The sequence below is a fragment of the Barbus barbus genome (genome assembly GCF_936440315.1).
Source record: "Barbus barbus genome assembly, chromosome: 27".
Lineage (NCBI taxonomy): Eukaryota > Metazoa > Chordata > Actinopteri > Cypriniformes > Cyprinidae > Barbus > Barbus barbus.
This window is the reverse complement of record NC_136755.1, coordinates 5174139-5195202: the sequence shown is the minus strand read 5'-3', so window position 1 is coordinate 5195202 and position 21064 is coordinate 5174139. Positions and strand designations below refer to the sequence as shown.

The following is a 21064-nucleotide window of genomic DNA, read 5'->3' as shown; positions in this document are numbered from 1 at the left end:
TAATGAGATTAAATGAACTAACAGAGACAACCCCAGTGATCAATGAGGATTTCTGCTCAGATTTGTAAAGTCTGCAGTCAAAAGTCTCAATTTGATCTCAAATATTTCAGTTACTGATCTACATTCATTTTACAGCTCCATACTCTTACTTATTTGGGTATTTTTTATTACTTCTGAACAATTTTAGGATGGTCATCAGTAATGCTTAATTTATGATTTCAGAGATTTTGCATCACTGTAAAAAACAATGTTTCAAAAAGTTGTTTCAACTTAAAATAATTTGTTTTGTTTTTTTCAGACAAGGGTGTTGTAGGTCATTGTGTTCCCTCTTCAGTCACAGTTTCTCCGTCGAGATGTCAGCTCTCTTACGAGCCGTTGTTCCTACACTTATCCTTAAAAAGTTCTGGGATAACAGACTGCATGAGGTCTGAACATTATTCATATTTCCATGCTGTGTAAACATTCATCTAATCTCATTTAAAGATACAGCAGCACAAAGGCTGTTCGTGGGAAACACTGAGCATATGTGTGTGTGAAGATTATGGGAACATGGTGATCGCTGATGGGCTTCTGTATGCTAAACGAAAAAAGTTCCTGCTTTGAGACCTGTATAGAGAATATTACATACTTAGCTTTAGGTGCTAAAGAGTGAAAACATAGTAATTACACCAACACTACCCTTAATAAAACGTACATACGTTAAGATGTACACTTTGGTATATTTTTTAAAATATACACTTAATTGCTTGTTATTTACAACTAAATGAAAATGCATTATAGTTTACATTTATATTAAATGCAATTAGCTGAAATGAAGAGTGCTTTTAAACCCACAGAAGTAGGCTTATCTTTATATGTAATTTCATAAGTACTTTTGTTGTCTGTTGAATAGTTAAAGTGTACTTCTGAATGTACTGGCAAGCATTTATGCTAAATTAAAATATACTTTAATGTCATTTCTTTTTAAATGTGTATGCCATGCATTTAATTCTATTTGTAATTAATTACGCCTTTCTAATGATGAAGTTGCAGTTTAGCACACTTAGAGTATATATATTAACTTTAAATGAAATCTCAAAAACACTTGTTTAAATGATAATCAAGTGCTTTACATTTCCTTTAGTATGTTAGTCAACACATCAAAATAAGTGTACTTTTTTGAAGCACAACAAAATATTATTAAAACATAATGATTTAAAATGTACTTTAAAGAAAAACTTTTAATATAAAGTGCACTTTTTAAAAGTGTGTTAAGAAACGTTGTCATGAAAGTGAACTCTGTACGTGGCCTTTTATTTGATTAATATTAGATTACTTGCAAGTACATTTTCTATACTTTTTGCATTTGAAATACGCTACATTTAGTGTATCAATTGATACACTTATTATATGCAACAGTGCACTCTCAGAAAAAAGGTACGCAAGCTGTCACAGGGGCAGTCTCTTTTCAAAAGGTACACTTTTGTACATTATAGGAACCAATACATACACTCTCATGTACGATTATTGACCTTTAAGATACCAATATGGACACTTTAGATACAAAGTTGTACCATTTGAAAAGATACTGCTCACTGACTGCTTTTGTACCTTTATTTCTGAGAGCGTACAATGTATTGAACATGCTGTGCTTTTATCCCTCTCAGCCTAATGTTAATTACTCATGTCAAATTAAACATGGACTGGAGATGCAGTAGATATTCTCATATAGGCCCTGAGACACTTTAAAAGACATTCTTGGCCCACACCTTTCCTGAACCCTGTCTTTCCTTGTCCCTTTCTCCTGTTTTCTCCGATCTCTCTGGCCCATCTACCCCTGGGAAGAGCCCAGCAGAACGACTGGGATGTTATGCGGACATGTGATACATTGCCTGGCTGCCACAGCTGTTTGTTTGATGTTGTGCCAAGGTTTAGAAAGAAGGAATCCAAATCTGATATGCACAGAGAAACAGGAGGAAAAATGCTTCTGTTTGGGAATGTAGTCAAGCATGCATACTCTATATGATGCATCTTAGTTTTTGTGTTGTGTTGTCCTTATAGTAAAGCAAATTGTTTTTGCAAAATGAAATTAGGAAGGTGAGTGTAGGAGGGTAGATTCTGGATGTTATGCACATGTTTGTGATACACAGTATTTGCAATATGCATACAATGGATGTGTAATATTGACAAAAACAGCATAATTTATTTACACTGCACTTACAATTGCATACACAATTTTATGATATTAATGTTTTAAAAATATTGTGAATATTAAAACATAAAATTACTTTTTGAAATTAAATTAAGCTTTTACATTTGAAACTAAAACCACCAGTAGGTGCAGCACGTCATCTTTTTGAGTCAGTCATTGAATCATTTATTCAACCAATTCAGGAACAAAGCAAATGACTGTCTTTATGAATGGATCGTTGAAACATTGATTCATTCAAAAACACAGATTCATTCAGGAATGAAGCAAGTGACTGCTTTTATGAATGGATTATTGAATCATTGATTCATTCAAAAACACAGATTCATCTAGGAACGAGCATTCAGGAATGAAGCAAGTGACTGTTTTTATGAATGGATAATTTAATCATTGATTCATTGAAAAACACAGATTCATTTGGGAACAAGTCAAGTGACTGTCTTTAATAGATCATTGAATCATTGATTTGTTCAAAAACACAAATTCATTCAGGAATGAAGCAAGTGACTGCTTTTATGAATGGATTATTGAATCATTGATTCATTCAAAAACACAGATTCATTTAGGAATGAGGCAAGTGACTGTCTATGAATAGAAAATTGAATCATTGATTCGCTCAAAAAAAGAAGATTAATTCGGAACAAAGCATATATGGGGGGCATATTTGTTCCATATATTGATTTTTGGGCTTGTTCCAACTCCAATTTATTATACTATTTTCTTTATATAGATCGGTTTTACATTTGGCAATCCATAATAGTCCAAAAAAAAGTCTTCAAATTCACAAAAGTTGATATTATTCTTATTTCATTATTCATCAAACTGGAAATGGAAGGTCAAGTTGAGCACATTGCATTGTGGGATATAATATTCTCTGCCGTATTCTGTATACTACTGCATATTTGGTCAAATGAATTCAGCCATATTCTCTGCACAAAGAACATTTGCATCTTGTGGACTGTATGCATTTCAAATGTATTTGCATTTAAAAAATAATTGGTAGGATGCCCTTCCTGCTCATCAGTCTTTGGTCAGATGTAAAAACTCTACTGTAAAATAGCAGAATAGAAGGAGCAGGCTGGAATGGCAGGGAAAAGAAGGCTGATTTCCATGCGGCTCGGTGCTGTCAGATTGAATTAGCTCAGGTGTAATTAGAGCACTGGAAAGCGTCCTGCTTTGGCTGCGGTGTGCGACAGGGCAGCATGGCTCTACACTGAAGCCAGCTGATACCGAGCCGGGCCGCTATCACCATGCAAACACACGCCTCCAACATCGCAGGCAAGCGGCAAATCCAAGCATGAAATTAGCAGTCACTCAGATCATGCCCGCATACTTGCATATTTCACTTCGTGTGTTTTCTGCTTTGTGTGTGTTTTAGACGAAGTCTGAGTGTTTGAGCTGCTAGCTGGAGTTGAAGTGCAGTGTGTTCTACTGGAAGGAGGTTAGACACTGTTTGCAAACGACGTCTGTGCTTACTTAGTAACCTTTTTGTCAACATGGAAATCTGGAAAGTCAAGTCAACATGAAAATGGATCTTATTTATGGACTTCATATTTCTTCAAAGTCATTTTTTGTACAGTTTATCATGTTATTTAAAAAAAAAAAAAAAACGTAATCTTCCGCCAAATTGCCCTGCTTTTTTTTTTTGCTGACATTATCAAGCCCTACTATTTTTTCAAACCTATTTTAACCATGCAGTTAATTCTTAAAGGATAAAATTAAAAAAAGTTATGCTGAACATGATTATTTGTTGAATATCCTGTTTGAATTATTGAAAGGTAAAAATAATTAGTACGCACAATCTCTCAATTTAGAAATAGATTCTCACTGATTCTACAGAAATCAAACCAAGCGAGTATTTGAAGATCACCAGAACTGTATTATATTATATGTGTTATATCATAATATCTTTAAATTATTTTAATATCTTAATAATATCTTTAATATTAATATATAAATCTCTATACACACACAAAAAAAGTTTAGAAGCAATTTTCACACAGAAATTGATATTAAATTTCACAATTATAGAGAAAAGCAAGTAACATTGAATTAAATGAGAAATTTTGAAGAATGAAAACTGAGATAGTATTTTCTTGTAAAGCATTTCATTAATCTTTTAAAAATTATAGTGTAGATGTTATGAGCTTTGCAGATTTATTTACAATTACAATTATAGTACTTTACTCTTAGTATTGACAGTTAGTTGATGTGATCAATTCATAAAAAGTTACTGTAATTTATAAGCAAGGTCACTGTAACTACCCATGATGCAATGCACATTACAGTAAAGTTACTGGTCATTTTACAGTTCAGTAAGGGTGAACAGTGTATTTAGTATCTAGCGTTTATCCTAGAGCTCTGTTAAAGATTTGCCAAGATACTAAAGTCAGCAATCAAAAGATTTCCATATGAACTCAAACATTTCATTTCTCCAAGTTGTTCCAAGATTAAATAATCTGAGCTGCCATCTAAAATCATTAGGAATGAAATATGTTTATACCAAAGTTTGTACTCAAGTGAGAGCTCCATCAATTCTGCTGAGCTGTGGAGAAGTAACATTGTCTGGACATTTTTGTTTTTGCTACGAGATCAAATGTGGTAAAACTCTGACCTTGCTCACACTGTATCTGTGTCTCCATTCTTTTCATGCACACAGTCACTGCTGCCCTCCTACAAAGGGGCCATTCATAAAGCTAAAGAAAAGAAAGAGTTTACTCACCCAGATCACACCATCACGGCACTAACACACACACACACACACACACGTTACTACAGTGGTGTGACAAAGTGTTGGCCCCCTTCCTGATTTTTTTTTTTTGCATGTTTGTCACACTTTAATGTTTCAGATCATCAAACTAATTTAAATATTAATCAAAGATAACACAAGTAAACACAACATGCAGTTTTTGAATGAAGTTTTTTATTATGAAGAGAAAACTAAATCCAAACCCACAAAGCCCTGTGTGAAAAAGTGCTTGCCCCCTAAACCTAATAACTGGTTGGGCCACCCTTAGCAGCAACAACTGCAATCAAGCGTTTGTGATAACTTGCAATGAGTCTGTTACAGCGCTGTGGAGGAATGGCCCACTCATCTTGGCAGAATTGTTGTAATTCAGACACATTGGAGGGTTTGAGCACGAACCGCCTTTTTAAGGTCATGCCACAGCATCTCAATAGGATTCAGGTCAGGACTTTGACTAGGCCACTCCAAAGTCTTCATTTTGTTTTTCTTCAGCCATTCAGAGGTGGATTTGCTGGTGTGTTTTGGATCATTGTCCTGCTGCAGAACCCAAGTTCGCTTCAGCTTGAGGTCACGAACAGATGGCCGGACATTGTCCTTCAGGATTTTTTGGTAGACAGCTGAATTCATGGTTGCATTTTATCACAGCAAGTCTTCCAGGTCCTGAAGCAGCAAAACAGCCCCAGACCATCACACTACCACCACCATATTTTACTGTTGGTATGATGTTCTTTTTCTGAAATGCTGTTACTTTTACGCCAGATATAATGGGACACACACCTTCCAAAATGTTAAACTTTTCTCTCGTCAGTCCACAGAGTATTTTCCCAGAAGGCTTGGGGATCATCAAGATGTTTTCTCAGCAGCGGTTTTCGTCTTGGAACTCTGCCATGCAGGCCATTTTTGCCCAGTCTCTTTCTTATGGTGGAGTCATGGACACTGACCTTAACTGAGGCAAGTGAGGCCTGCAGTTCTTTAGATGCTGTTGTGGGGTCTTTTGTGACCTCTTGGATGAGTCGTCGCTGTGCTCTTGGGGTAATTTTGGTCGGCCGGCCACTCCTGGGAAGGTTCACCACTGTTCCATGTTTTCTCCATTTGTGGATAATGGCTCTCACTGTGGTTTGCTGGAGTCCCAAAGCTTTAGAAATAGCTTTATAACCTTTTCTAGACTGATAGATCTCAATTACTTTCTCATTTGTTCCTGAATTTCTTTTGGATCTCAACATGATGTGTAGCTTTTGAGGATATTTTGGTCTATTCAGTTTGTCAGGCAGGTCCTATTTAAGTGATTTCTTGATTGCGAACAGGTGTGGCAGTAATCAGGCCTGGGTGTGGCTAGAGAAACTGAACTCAGGTGTGATAAACCACTGATATGTTTTCGCCGGGGGGGGGGGGGGGGGGGGGCAAACACTTTTTCACAAAGGGCCATGTGGGTTTGGATTTTGTTTTCCCTTAATAACAAAAACCCTTAATTTAAAAACTGCATGTTGTGTTTACTTGTGTTATCTTTGATTAATATTTAAATGTGTTTGATGATCTGAAACATTAAAGTGTGACAAACATGCAATAAAATAAAAAATCAGGAAGGGGGCCAACACTTTTTCACACCACTGTATATGTGACCCTGGACCACAAAACCAGTCTTAAGTGTCATTTTTTTTTTTATCTTTACTTAATATCCTAATGATTTTTGGCATAAAAGAAAAATCGATCATTTTGACCCATACAATGTATTTTTGGCTATTGCTACAAATATACCCCAGCGACTTAAGACTGGTGACGTTTGTGGTCCAGAGACACATATTATACCTCACCCAAATGAAAACTTTTAGCTATTTTTAGCATAAGAAAAAATTATTATATCATATCATAAATTTTATTCATTAATTGATTTTCTTACTGAGAACATCTCCTTAGAGTTTTGTCAGATTTAGTTCACTTTTGGAGACAGTTCTGCACATAGACTCTCACTGAATGTGCATCCATCCATACAGATTTCAGCCCTGTAAACATAAAAAGTGGAAGCCAGAATATTTTTAATATCAAAGGTGAGGCACGTCTGTTTAATTTCATTCAGGTGGGTGCTATTACTCCATGCCTCCTGATTGAAGAAAAAACATTAATATGCAAATATCAAAGTACATGTACAGCTGGAAGGGAAAATAACTCTCTTGATAGAATGTAGCCAATGTCTTTTTTTTTGACAGAGGAAAGAAATTAATCAAACAGAGAAAAATTAACTTTGTGAGTGCAAGGGTGTACCACCCAAAGGCATGGCAAGCAAATGAAAAATCAACATTGTACCCACTGATAAGGCAAATTAATAAGAAAGTGTGCTATGTCTACCTTCAATGCTGCTGCTTGCATGAACAAGTTATCTCGGAGCAGACGTAACCTTAGGCTTTGGATCTGTTCCTGTGTTGGCTTGCTCGAACACTTTGCAGTTGCATTCATTTATAGTTATGGAAGGTACAGAAACATTACAAAACAGATATACTATCGTAGTTTGCGCTGTGCATGGTGGTATAGGACTTTTTCGGTGGTGTTTGCATCTTGCAGTGTTTGATGGACAAGATGTTACATGGCTTGTTGAAGAGAATGTGCTTTTACTTTTCTAAACATCAAATTTACTTCTATTTGTGTCAGTAAGCATCCACCCAATACACCCTTGCACGTTTTCTAACATTTACATCTTTCAAAAATGCCTCATGCCTCGTGCACTTGTAGTGTACTTCAAATCTTGTGTGCATATTTTTAAAACTCTACTTGCAGATAATATAATATTAATGCATTAAAAAGCCACTTAAGCGCACTTTCATAATGATTTTAAGACACTTTAATATCAAAGTTTTACTTTAAAGTACATTTGAAATCAATGTTTTTAATGAAGGACACTTATTTTGATGTGTTGACTAACATACTAAAGCACATGTAAAGTACATGATTATGTAATTTTAACTGTAGTGTGTTATTCATTATCACACTTAAAGTTAATATATTTTAAATGTACTTAATTGAAATGTGCAAATGTGTAATTACAAACATATTTAAATACATGAGATAAAAGTTTCAATATAAATAACATTAAAGTATATTTTAGTTACCATAAATGCTTGCCAGTACATTCGTAGTGACTTTAACCACATTTCAAAGACAATAGAATTAATTATGAAATAATTAACATACGTAAAGATGTATTTAAGTCCTACTTAAGTGGGTCAGAAAGCACTCAACTTTTTGCATTAATTAATGCATTTTATGTAATTAAGTGTTCAAAACCAATACATTTAGTACACATTTAAGTATATTATTTCCATACAGTACTATTTTAAAAAGTGTATTAAAGTGTCAAGACAAGAGCGAAGACAAAGGTGAATTCACTTTCGTATCTTCTGAAGTGCTAATGCTGTGCCCTTGTTTCTCCGTTATTTGACAGGGGTGTTTGACAATGGGCTTGAGACAGACTCTGAGGAAACAGAGAAGAAAGAGATCTTGAAAGAAGAAGACGGGTCTGTGGAGGATGACCCACTTTATTACTCTGACGCAGAGAACGTTGTCTCTAAAGATGGAGATCACTCGAGGAACGGTGAGCTCAAAGATAACCTGAGAAACATGTGTCTGGTTGAAAATCAATTTGAAATCATGGTAACTTTAGATTAGGAAACGCATTTTCACTTTACTATTAACTCAGAGCTTTTCCTCAATTAACTCCTAATTTGCTGCTTTTTGTAAGGTAGTTGTTGTAGTAGTTATGTTTAGATATGGTGTCGGGTTAAGAGATCTAGATTAATATGTGCTTTAAAAGTAATACTAAACAGGCGATATGCTAGTAATATGCATGTTAATAAACATCTAGTTAATAGTGAATTGGGTTCCCTAATCTAAAGTGATACCGAAATCACAATACATATAAAATTCATCATTTGTAATCACATGTATGGGCTTGTTTTAGTACACAAACAAACACTTCTGTACTGTAATCCTATAGAGGGATGTATATTTTCTATTGTATTTAAATGTTAGAAGTATCAGACCTTTTCTAGAACTTACAATCTTTCCCCACCTTCCCACCGCAGCCCCTTTAGCTCAAAGCAGTGTTTGGTTTTGTGCTGAAATTGAATTTGAATATGAAAGAAAAGATTGATGAAATATGGCATTTTGAAGGAAGACCTACTGTATATGTTACTAACAGGGTTATTGGTCATAGTAAATAACAACAGAGTTGCTGGTATTTGCTGCAGGCCTCCACCATCAAACTCAGGCTAATAGCATCAGCTCTTTGAACTGGAATTCAATTACAGGCGTTTCTGCCGGCCACACCTCACCGTCACAACGGCATAATTCAGAGCCCCCCAGGCCATTTGAAATTCACTCTGCATCCTAACGTTATGCTTTTCTATTTGTAAATGATGAATCTTCTCTTTGAAATGCCTCGGTTTCCCCAATGTCCAAAAGTTTACGACGGCAAAAGTAAAGTGCATAAACTACCTGCTTTGCCTGCGAGCGTGCAGTCTTCAAAAGAACAATCACTTGCGCTTTTTTGTTCCAAATTGGTGGAACGATGTGTGCCGGTTTGCTTTTGTTCTTCTTGAATAGCAAGAGGGGCAATTCTTTTTCATTTCCTCACATGTTTTGACCTATTACGTTTTGAAGGGCAGTGGCAAAAAACATTTTTGAATATTTGAATATTTATTGTTTTTCTTGATTTTTTTTTCCTCCCTCACTTCATCACATAATTGCTTTTTGAATCTCTGAACCGTATAATGGAAATGTCAAGAATAAAAGTATAGATCATGACACTTATACCTGATGAAAATGAGTTATGATTTACCGTTTATGATTTTTTTCAGCGGGGTCATTTCGAGCCGCTCTCAGTACTGTAGGATTGCTTATTAATCACTCAGCCATGAATAAATAAATATGTAAGAACGTCAGTTTTCCAGCTGAGGTTTATTATATATATATGATAAGTTATATAATAGAATAGTTAATCTGCAAACCGTATAATGAAAATGTCAAAAATAACAGAATAGATAATGGCACCTAGATGAGTTATAATTTCATATTTATAATTACATTAGTAGTGGCAGTAAAGCTGATTAATTACTCTAGAACAAATTGATGGATCTGTAAAAATGTCATGTTTCCAGATAGGGTGCTTTGAGAAAATACCAGTACCTGCTCGCTGACAGCGCTGAGTAGAAATTGATTACATGTAATCTGGATTACATAATCAGTTTCCAAAAATGATGTACTTGTAATTAGATTACATTACATTTTAAAATACTTGTAATCAGACTACAGTTACTTTTTTATTGATTACATGATTTCATATTATCCATACAATATCATTTAATTATTTAATATATTAATTATTAATACAGTAGTGCTCATAAGTTTACACACCCCTTGCAGAATGTGCAAAATGTTAATAATTGAAACGAAATAAGAGGGATCATGAAAATCGCATGTAATTTTTTTATTTAGTACTGTCCCACACAAAGCATTAAGAGCTGGGGGGTGTAAACATTTTCAATTGGATGGTCAGGGTAAATTGTACTTATTTTGTCTTCGGGGAAACGTAAGTATTTACATAGCTTTTCTTCTTATTGGCAGAACAAAGAAGATCGGACCTTTATAAGTGTTCCCAAAAGGACAAATAATAATCGCTGCTGCTATTAAAGCAATATACTCAAAAGCAATATATACAATATATATTCAGGTTGTATTTTATGAAATTAAATTAAGCTTGCTGTGTTATTGGAATCTATGTTATTGTTGTAATCTCTTGATGTCTAATTTTCCTGATCACTATTGTTTAGTTTCACATGCTTGGTGGGATTCTTTAGAATTTAGGATCGTTTAATCTATGCCTTAAGCGCATAAAATAAAATTGATATATGTACTTTGGGTATGCAAAATACTTGGTGTTTGATTTTGAATGAAAGCTAGTTGCGTGTGGATGAAAGTTGACTTTTCTCATCGTAATGTATGATTAAAACACTTATAGGAATCTGCTAGGATATGTTCTTCATTTTATGAAAGAACTCAGCAAAGGATTTACGCACAGTAAACTGAGCCGTGCGGGGCGAGGCGGGGCGGGGCGAGGCCCTTCCGAAACACTTGTGATTGCTTGCTGCTTGCTCGCGCGCTGTTTGAAACTTCGGCTCCTCATCTGATCGCGCTGTTAAGCTCTCTCAGCCATATACCATCTGACAAGGATCCACACATGCCTTCAAAGTTCTGACCAAAGAAACTTTAACACCTGAAGCCAAAAGAACTCTAAACAGACTTCCTAAGAGCGTCATCACGTCACAGAGAAATCAACCAATTGCAAGAGGGCATCCCAGTGACATCACGCAACGACGACTTCAGCAGCCAATCCGCACCCGGGGTTCCCTTAACCAGGAAAGGAACGAAACAACTAAGAGCAAGTAATCAAATAATTCTGCTGGAAACTGGTTTCATTCATCTTTAAGAGTAAAGATAGTAAGGTTCCTTGCTTGTGACTCCTTTAGGTTGAAGTTAGAGCATTCTTGAAAACGAGCATTAGAACCTTAAACTCTCTTCAAATCAAAACAATTCATTGCTTGCAGCGTGTATGTGTGTTTGTGTGTTTGTACGTATTCTGTTTTGTGTTATTTTAGCGTAGTAGTGTTGTAGAGTAGCAAATAAACTTTGATTTATTAAGAAATCTTGTGTCTGGTGCTATGGGATTTTCAAGTCTTAAACTATTTGCCAAAGATCGCGTTACCTATGCTAAAATTACCTATGCTAAAAATGACCTAATCAATTCGGTATTACTGTGGCCACGGGAATAATCTGAATTGTTAAAACATACTGGTTTTAATGCTTGCTGGACAAGTCGTAATGAGGTATCGTTAATAAGATATAAGTTGGACTTTTTGATTAATATCCATTAATCATACCAATGTGAAATCGATACGACTCGATTTCCAGAAACTAAAATTAAATTAATAGTTCTAAAATTACTACATGTATGAGTCCCTCAGTTGTCCTCAGTGTGAAAAGATGGATCTCAAAATCATACAGTCACTTTTGGAAAGGGTTCAAATATGCAGAAAATATTGGAAAACCAAAGAATGTGCCGGAGCTGGAGGATTTTTCTGAAGAGCAGCAGGCAGTTGAACTGCTCAGGACAAACAAGGGACTCATGAACAACTATCACAAAATATAAAAACAGTCGTGTTTCATCCAGGAAATGACACATAGTATTAAGATTAGAGGGCATGTCAGCTTTTGAATGGGGTCATTTTTTTTTATAAATTCTGTTATTGTTTTGTCTTGTGGAGTATATGAAAACATCTGTTATGTGAAATAGCTTACTCAGGACAGTACTAAAATAAATAAATAAAATAACATGCAATTTTCATGATCCCTCCTATTTTGTTTCAATTATTAACATTTTGCACATTCTGCAAGGGGTGTGTAAACTTATGAGCAGGATTTTCTTTCTCTTTGTATTTTTATATCAGTATGGTACAAGATTATACTTTTTAAATCAATGTGATAAACAAGTTAGGTCCAAAGTAATCTAAAAGTAATCCAAAAGTAGTTTGATTATATTACCTAAAATGTGTACTAACTACAATTTTTGTCATGCAATTTGGAATCAGTAATGGATTACAATTTATAATTAGTCCACTCGTCGATTTCTCAAAATTATACAGTAATCCATATTTTTCAATATATTGCTCTTTTCTACTCATATTTTATCTGAATACATGTAACCCTCTGGTTTGAACACGGACCAGCTTTTAAGTGGTATTTTGGCTGTCTTGTCCCTTCAAGAAGGTTTAATGCTTGGCTCTGTCCCTGTTTTTATTCGGCTCGAGTTTTAAGATCATACGGTTTTATCCATTCTAGTCGCTAGAAATAAATTTCCTGTCTGCAGAGGACATGGGTTGATTCCCTGTCTGTCTGTGTGTGTGTGTGTGTGTGTGTGTGTGGGTGTGGGTGTGTGTGTGTGTGTGTGTGTGTGTGTGAAGTTGTGTGAGGATCTGAGGTAAATAGGCCTGTTCTTGGAGTTAACTTCTCTTGCCTGTGACGGTGTTAAATAGTACTTTGTCCATGGTGTCAGAGCCAAAGGCAGAAAATCCTTAATCACAGCTTAATTAAGGAATCATCTTGTAGCTTAATTTCCTTCCCAACACTGTAATTAAACATTTCCAATAAGTTTCGTCACAGGGCTTAACACAGGCAGCGGGTCTGTGATCAAGGTGGGTCCAGGGACTTGCTCTCTGTCTCTTTTCCATTCTCTCCAAAGAAACGAGCATAAAATCCCACAGCAGACACTTGAAAGAATTCAAAATGAGAAACCGCACATTGGAATAACAAGGAATAAGGGTTTAAAATGAAAGAAAATGAACAGATGCTGCCGCTGTAACTGGTGCCGTTCCATTTACTGACTGCTACAGTTTAGCCTTTGTACCGCAAAACCCTTAAGCTTTGATGTCTTTATACAGGTGAAATGGGTGGAAGTTTAAAGGTGGAGCAACAAGACAGTGACGGACAAGAAGAGAGAGTCCAACCAAGCCCATTGACAGCAGAGGAATGGGACGGCCCAAGTAAGACAGCTGTCCAATCATGTCTCAACTGTCTTAGCATATCTTAGATTGGTAACACTTTATTTCGATAGTCCACTTCAGACATTATACTAACTATTAGGGTGTATTCACACTTGTCTTGTTTGGTTCGATTGAACTGAACTCAAGTTCGTTTCCCCCCTTGGTGCGGATCTTTTGGGCAGGTGTGAATACAGCAATCGCACTCGGGTGCTGACCAAACAACCGTACCGAGACCCAGCTGAAGAGGTGGTCTTGGTCCGCTTCCAAATTAACTCTGGCACGGTTGAATGGATGAATGACATTAAGCACACATGTGGTTTTGTTTACAGTTTCTGGTTCACTTGCAAAAAGGGGAGTGTGAAAGCGAACCGCAACAAAAAAAAAGAAAAAAAAAGAAAATCAACATTGTATTTGGAAAATAGCAAGTGAACTAGAGGACTTTCCTGGTGTGAATACACCCTAAGTAACTTTACAACTACATTTCAACTATTTCATGAAATACTTTACAACTACATTTCAGCATCACAATATTGCGTTAGTCCATAAAAAGCAACTAATTGCATTATTTAGTTACTTTTTATGGAAAGCAATGCATTACGTTACTTTTGCGTTACTTTTTGTCACCTGGGCTGGGCTTGCTTATTTGTTTTTTTATTACAAAAGTTATATTTTTGGCAACTGTACGTTTCACTTTTACACTAAAAGAGAAATTAATACTTTTCAGGCTGAAGGAAGTGCCTCTGCATTTATTCCCAATTTCTCACATCATGGGGACAGAAAAGATGTTAGTGAATGAATGGGAAAACAAAGTACTTGCATTACTAAGTCAGATATTTCATTGTACATTTAAAAGTAATATGTTTGTTTACTGGTTACTTAATTAATGCGTTAATAATGTGTTACCCCCAACACAGCTGCCTAATATGCACCTAACACTTTTTTTTATTATTTTGATGCTCCAAAACAACTTTGCAAGTAGCCTACATGTCAACTTATTCTACTAACCCTAACCTAACAGTCTACTAATACTCTAACGATATGTAGTTGATATGTAGTTGCAAAGTTACATATAGTATTATGTCGAAAATGGACTATCTAATAAAGTTGTAATACAATGCAACATAGATAAATCCACAAAAAACACAGCTTTTATAAGCCACAACTGCACAGCGTAAGACAGAGTAAAGTGAGCCTGAAAGGTGCAGCTGGATGATATACTGTAATAAGCCTTGTCCTCTTTAAAAGCATGAAATCTGATAACATAATAATGGCATTTTGGGAGGCGCTTTATCTTGCGTTTCACACTAGATTTACACAATACAGTCACTAGTGCCAAACTGAGCTGACTTGTCTCCTATCTTTATATCTGATCACTGGTCTTTGTAATCAGTTCTTGATGGTGAGATATCACAGCACACTGATATTCACGCTCTTTGTTGCACTCTCTATCTCTGGATTTCTCTTTCTCTCCCTCCAGTCGTCTGAATAAACATGATTAGTTCGGTTACGGACTCATTCGAACAATAATGAGGCACAGTGTTTTGTTATCTGATCAGGAAACAGTGTTTTTGTCTTCTCTGAACGGGTTGAGTCTCAATATGCCAAGCCAATAGACACAGACTATCTGGAATTGGTGTTTTTGTGTGTGCGTCATATCTGGGATCTGACACCTATTTTGTGGATGGTTCATCTCATATGCCTCTAAAACAATCTGTGCATACCAAGGCTGCAAAAAATACAGTAAAAACAGTGAAATATTATTACAGTTTAAAGGGGTCATCGGATGCAAAATTCACTTTGTAAGCTGTTTGAACATAAATGTGTGTTGGAAGTGTGTGTACACATCCATCCTATAATGATAAAAATCCACCCAGTGTTTTTTTTTTTAAATCCCTATTTCAAAATCCCGTTTCTCAAATCATGCGGTTCTGAGATTCCTGTTAGAATGACATAGTTCTGTATAGACCCCTCCCACGATAGTTGATTGACAAGACCGTCTTACCTTGCAAATCGCCTCTCCTAATAATGTGCTAGTTAGCCAGTTTCGCGGCTGAATTTTAGTATGCTCCATAGATAAATATACCTCGATGCCTCATTTCTCACTGTTTCTATGGGCCGTGATACGTAAGCCCTCCGCCATTTTTATAACGGTCTGCGAATCTTTGAGCGCATTGACTACAGCAAGTTACACGCTTGTATATCTTTGAATATTCATTGATTATTATGGTGAATGCGAGATGGCTGACGCGTCAACACATGTGGAGCGGTCGAATAGGGAATCTACACATATCTATGGTCTGCTCGTCACTCCACGGAAGAGAGGGGCGGAGTCAGCAGAGTTCACTAGAATTTAAAGCAACATGAACTAGATCAGCGTGCTGAAAACAGAGCTGATTTTGACAGGTAAAGAAGGTGTTTTTACACTTCCATTGAGAAATTTTAACCAAAGTATGTTATAGATTTTTCATTAAGACCCTAAAGAATCATATCAACTTGTGGAAAATGGGCATCCGATGACTACTTTAAAATACCAGTTTTCTATTGTAATATATTTAAAAATGTAATTTATTCCTGTGATCAAAGCTGTATTTTCAGCATCATTACGCCAGTGTCACGTGATCCTTCAGAAATCATTCTAGTATGCTGATTTGCTGCTCAAGAAATATGATTATTATTATCAATGTTGAAAACAGTTGTGCTGCTTCATATTTAAGTGGAAACTATAATACAGTTGTTTGATGAATAGAAAGTTCAAAAGAACAACATTTATTTGAAATAGAAATCTTTTTTCTACTGATGCATTCTTGAATAAAAGTATTAGTTTCTTTTAAAAAAATCTTACTAACTCAAACATTTGTTGTTTTGTGAGAAATTATGTGTAACCATATTTGTTAATAACAGCGCTATCATCACTGTAAAAATGTAAAACATAAAGTAGCGATGCAGTTTTTGTTTAATCATTGAAAAGAGGTGGCAGATATGCTAGTTATTTGAATGCATTTCACTTTTAAATTCATAGATGAGAGAGTCTTGCTTGCTACAGTAGCACAATAATCTTATTTGCATATTCATTTACCCCAGTGCCTCTTAATAGGAAACCATTACTGTAGTAGTGTGTTTTCAAGGCACATCACACTCAATCTGTACTGCAAGCAAGTGTCGTGACACAACAAAACAAAGGGTGCTTGCACATTAGAGAAAACTGTGTGTAACCCTGGTTAAATAATTGTTCATATTGTTTATAAGTTTAACTAGTAAATAGCACTGTGGTCCTGCGAGACATTTCGTTCCACTATATGTCCACACATGTAGCAGAATGACAATAAAGCTCAATTTAACTTGACTAAGATTGCTTGACTAGAATATTATGCCCATCCATATGTCGTAAAGTCTTAGTAAATAAATAAATATATGTATATCTGAAATTAGTTTAAGAAATGAGTAACAACCATTTTTAGCTCCGTCCCTCTTGCTTACGGATAGCGTCGCGGAGTTAGAAGACAGACGCAGAGCGACAGAGAGACATGGGCTGTATCCGAAATCGCCCCCTATACCCTCATTCACTATTCCCTACATTAGTCCACTCATACAGTTCACTTGAAGGAGTGAATGAAAACGAGTGGGTGAATTCGGACACTGAGTGCACCGGAAGTGCGGGGAAGTCGTGGCCTAATGGTTAGAGAGTTGGACTCGTAATCCAAAGGTTGCGGGTTCGAGTCTCGGGCCGGCAGGAATTGTAGGTGGGGGGAGTGAATGTCCAGCGCTCTCTCCACCCTCAATACCACGACTGAGGTGCCCTTGAGCAAGGCACCGAACCCCCAACTGCTCCCCGGGCGCTGCAGTATAAATGGCTGTCCACTGCTTCCGGGTGTGTGTGTGTGTGTGTGTGTGTGTTCACTGCTGTGTGTGTGCACTTTGGATGGGTTAAATGCAGAGCACGAATTCTGAGTATGGGTCACCATACTTGGCAGTATGTCACTTCACTTTAAAGTACTGCCGCTTTTGCATAGTTTGCTTGCTGTTTAATAATCATTTGATACAGGCAGCTCCAGTAGTAAGATTGAAGGATTTATCTTGAATTCTGTCACGGAAATTATGTATAAACCCTAATAGTCAATTTACAATTAATTTTGTAATTAAAATGCGTAGTATTACGCCGTGGATGAGCGCTTCTAAAATGAATGGATGGATGAGACGCGGGAATTCATTCGGCGTGCGACTCTCACAGTGCATTCTGGGGATTCTTTAGCCATTAAGTGTACATCGGTTGTTTATTTTTGCACTCGTTTTTGCAGTGCATTGTGGGATTGAATGAGTGCACTCGAGAACACCCACTAGGGTTTCGAACACCACTTAAAATGGCTGTCCCCTCAAAATAGTGCCCTATTTCATGGTATAGGGGGCGATTTCAGATACAGCCATGTTCTTGTGTGAGAGTGTTAAAATAAAATATATGACCCATAAACTGTTCAAAATTGAATGAATCAGATTGTCGCTTCAAGATCTTGGATCATCGTGTATTAATCGGGCAATCCAAAATTTATGTGTTGACTCAGTGAGTTTACCACTCATATAACTATGCTTAAAAATGAATGACAAAACATTGGATTATTAGTATATTATTTGTTGTATGTGTAAGAGACAAAATGATGCAATATTGTGATGTTGTATGGGATGGTTTGTTTATTACACGGTGGTTAGGCCGGACCACATGGTGTATTGCATGTTCGCAGTTGCTGACGCTATTTTGTTTGTACGTGCCTGTAAAAAAGGGAAAGAGAGACAAAAGGACTTGGATGGACAGGTAATTGAACATAATATCACTTGTTATGGCAATGATATACATGCATGTGCTTTATTAGTTCCCTGGGTTGTACATCTTTTAGTAAATCATTTATTGTTACATTATATTGAAACTGTCTGTTTAATTGATGGCGAGCCACCCGCCTTGATGCGGAAAGTATAACGGACCTGGAGTAAAGGACACTTCTTCTCACTTTATTATTTCTCTTCAGACAAGTAAGAGAGTTCGTTCACAGGGACTGATTCTTTGACTTTATGGGACTGAAACATTTCAGGAACACAACTAAATGAGTTAAGACTGATCCATTTTCTTATTGAAAAGGATTTTTGAACTTGAAAACTGAATTCAGTGTGGGTAACGTACATCTATTTAATTTTAGAAAGTTCACTTGATTTCAGTGATTGTGATTGTTATTACTACTAAATGAAGGAAGATTTAGAGGGTGATTTTGAAATGTGGGTTGTCTTGTTGATTTTAGTGAGAGTGACGTAGTTTCATCATGTCACACCACACTCTTTTTCTTTTATGTTTCGTGACCCTCATAACCTGCCGGACCCGTCAATGGTCCTTGTTCCTGGATCTCATCATTTACGAATTAAAGCATTGCCTGAAACGACTTCCAACATCTCAAATTGAATTAGCATCTGCAGTTATAAGTTCCCTATGAATATTGCAGCGGAAACTGCAATGATTGTCAAAAAAAAAAAAGAGTGAGAGATGAACACGAGGAGCCCGATTCTGTCCGAGGCCCCTCAGAAGAAGGCAGGATGGAGTGAGGGATTTTAATGAAAGTGTAGTGGATTAGAGAAATCCCTGGAACAATATGAAATCATTACAGCCGCAGTCGACATCAAAGTCCCACTGATTGAGCCCCCTAAAGCCTTTTCACACAGGGAACGGGAACGCAGCGGAGAACATGTAAACCAGAGCCGAGAGCGGCTGACCACTGCGCTTACATCCGACTGAGAGAGAGACGGATTCCAGACTTCTGACATTTAGACAGAGCATCATGGGAAATAAACCGAATCAAACTGAGGGAATTCATTATCTCACTGGTCTCCTTGCTTTCAGATTGGTTCGGCAGAGATTCTCAAGCCTGAGTTCAGTACAAAACAAGTAGCTTTTGGTGTCCCTCAAACAAGCATAAATCACAGTAATGCACTTACAATGAAGACGTTTCACCCGATAAACATTCAAATACACACTGTTTGAAGTACAGCCACAGACGTCAACATTATACATGTTAGCATGAGACTAGACGGATAAAATGACTTACTTACCTTGTCAGTGTAAAGATAGACTCAGTTTTTCAGCTCCTGTCATGAACACTCAATACATTTTTCTGTTTGCTTACCATAGTAATAACTGTGGTGGCTGAGAGAGCTCAACGCGCTGCAACTTCAGAAAACACATGCAAATAGAAAAAGCACCAGCAAATTAAGAAAACAACTTTCGTCAATTTGACAACACACACGCTGCAAATGCTCACAACACAAACAAATACATTTTATTCGCAGTGCGTTTCTTTGTTTGGTTGTGTTGTGAGCATTTGCAGCGTGTGTGTGCAATTAATCGCGATTAATTTTTTGACAGCACTACATTTTTCACAATAAGAAGATTAAAAATTCTGTTTTAACATTGGGCTACTATTAATTTTTTTTTTCTGTGTTCTGTAAAAAAAATATTTTTGGTGTAACTTTAAAAAAGTAAGTTTCATTGAAACTAAAAATTTGAGTTAATACAAAGAAAATGATTGGTTTAATCAGCAGAAACTCAATATATTATGTTACCTTAATCGTCAACATTAATTGTATAAGTTCATTTGACAAAAGAAAAAAAAAGTTGAACAAATCATGCAAATATTTTTTACAGTTTGTGGAACAAAAGCATGGCAAAATAAAGTGTTACCAAATGCTACTTAAACTCAACCTTAAACCCTGCTTCTCTTCTTCGATTGGCTACAAATTTGCATTCAGATCTGCTTCCATCCAATCAACAACCTGTTTAGAACTAAGCCCCGCCCTACAGTTTTATTTTTCATTTATCAGTTTACTCGTTAAAAAAGACCAGTTGCTACTTCTGTCGCATTGTGACTCTATACAAAACAAAATTTGCTTGTTTTTTTTTTTTACTTAAAATTGTTTTCTGAGATAATCTAAAAACAGACAAATGGAAACAACTCACTTGAAAGTTACCTTTCTGTAAACTTCTTCCCTGTTAGACAGCATTCAGTTCAAAAACCGTGAGATCTGTGACTGTGTGACAAAAGTTTGTGCGCTCCTCTTGACCCTCCTCAGACGGACACAATGTGGCTCATTCACTGCCGGAGCGATACGCCAGTCCCTCCTTACGCCTGCAGGTGGGGGGTGGGGAGGGGGCTGTCAGCCGAATTAAAATACCACGTAATAATAATAATAATAATAATATAAATAATGACATTGATAAAAGGGCTAATCTACACTAAACAAAGCAGCGTGTTCCTCCCTGATTGTGTGGGTTGTTGCGGTATTCAATTAGGCCATTTTCACTGGCATATTAATCATCTTTTCAACAAACAAGCCGGCGTTAATTAAAGCGGAGCGCGAGGATAAAGACGTGTTGCTGGATCATCACTCCGTTTATCAGCCGTGCACACACACACCCCGCCGTTTAGCAAATCCCGCGCAGCGCTGCGAGGGGAATTTCAATGCTCTCTGGTTTGGAGCTGGTTTTTGGGAGGGGAGGAGGTGGATTTCACGAGT

The 21064-nt window shown here is 36.5% G+C and overlaps 1 protein-coding gene across 1 annotated transcript in view; it reads left to right on the top strand.

The window, feature by feature from the left end:
• The window catches only part of LOC306847399 (zinc finger protein ZFPM2-like), a gene marked incomplete at both ends in the record, with an annotated part of 63148 nt that overhangs the window by 8966 nt on the left and 33118 nt on the right, over positions 1 to 21064 (top strand). Inside the window, 2 exons of the mRNA XM_079381327.1 lie at positions 8368 to 8517; positions 13418 to 13519. Coding sequence (XP_079237453.1) covers positions 8368 to 8517; positions 13418 to 13519 — 252 coding nt within the window. The remainder of the gene's footprint in view (positions 1 to 8367; positions 8518 to 13417; positions 13520 to 21064) is intronic.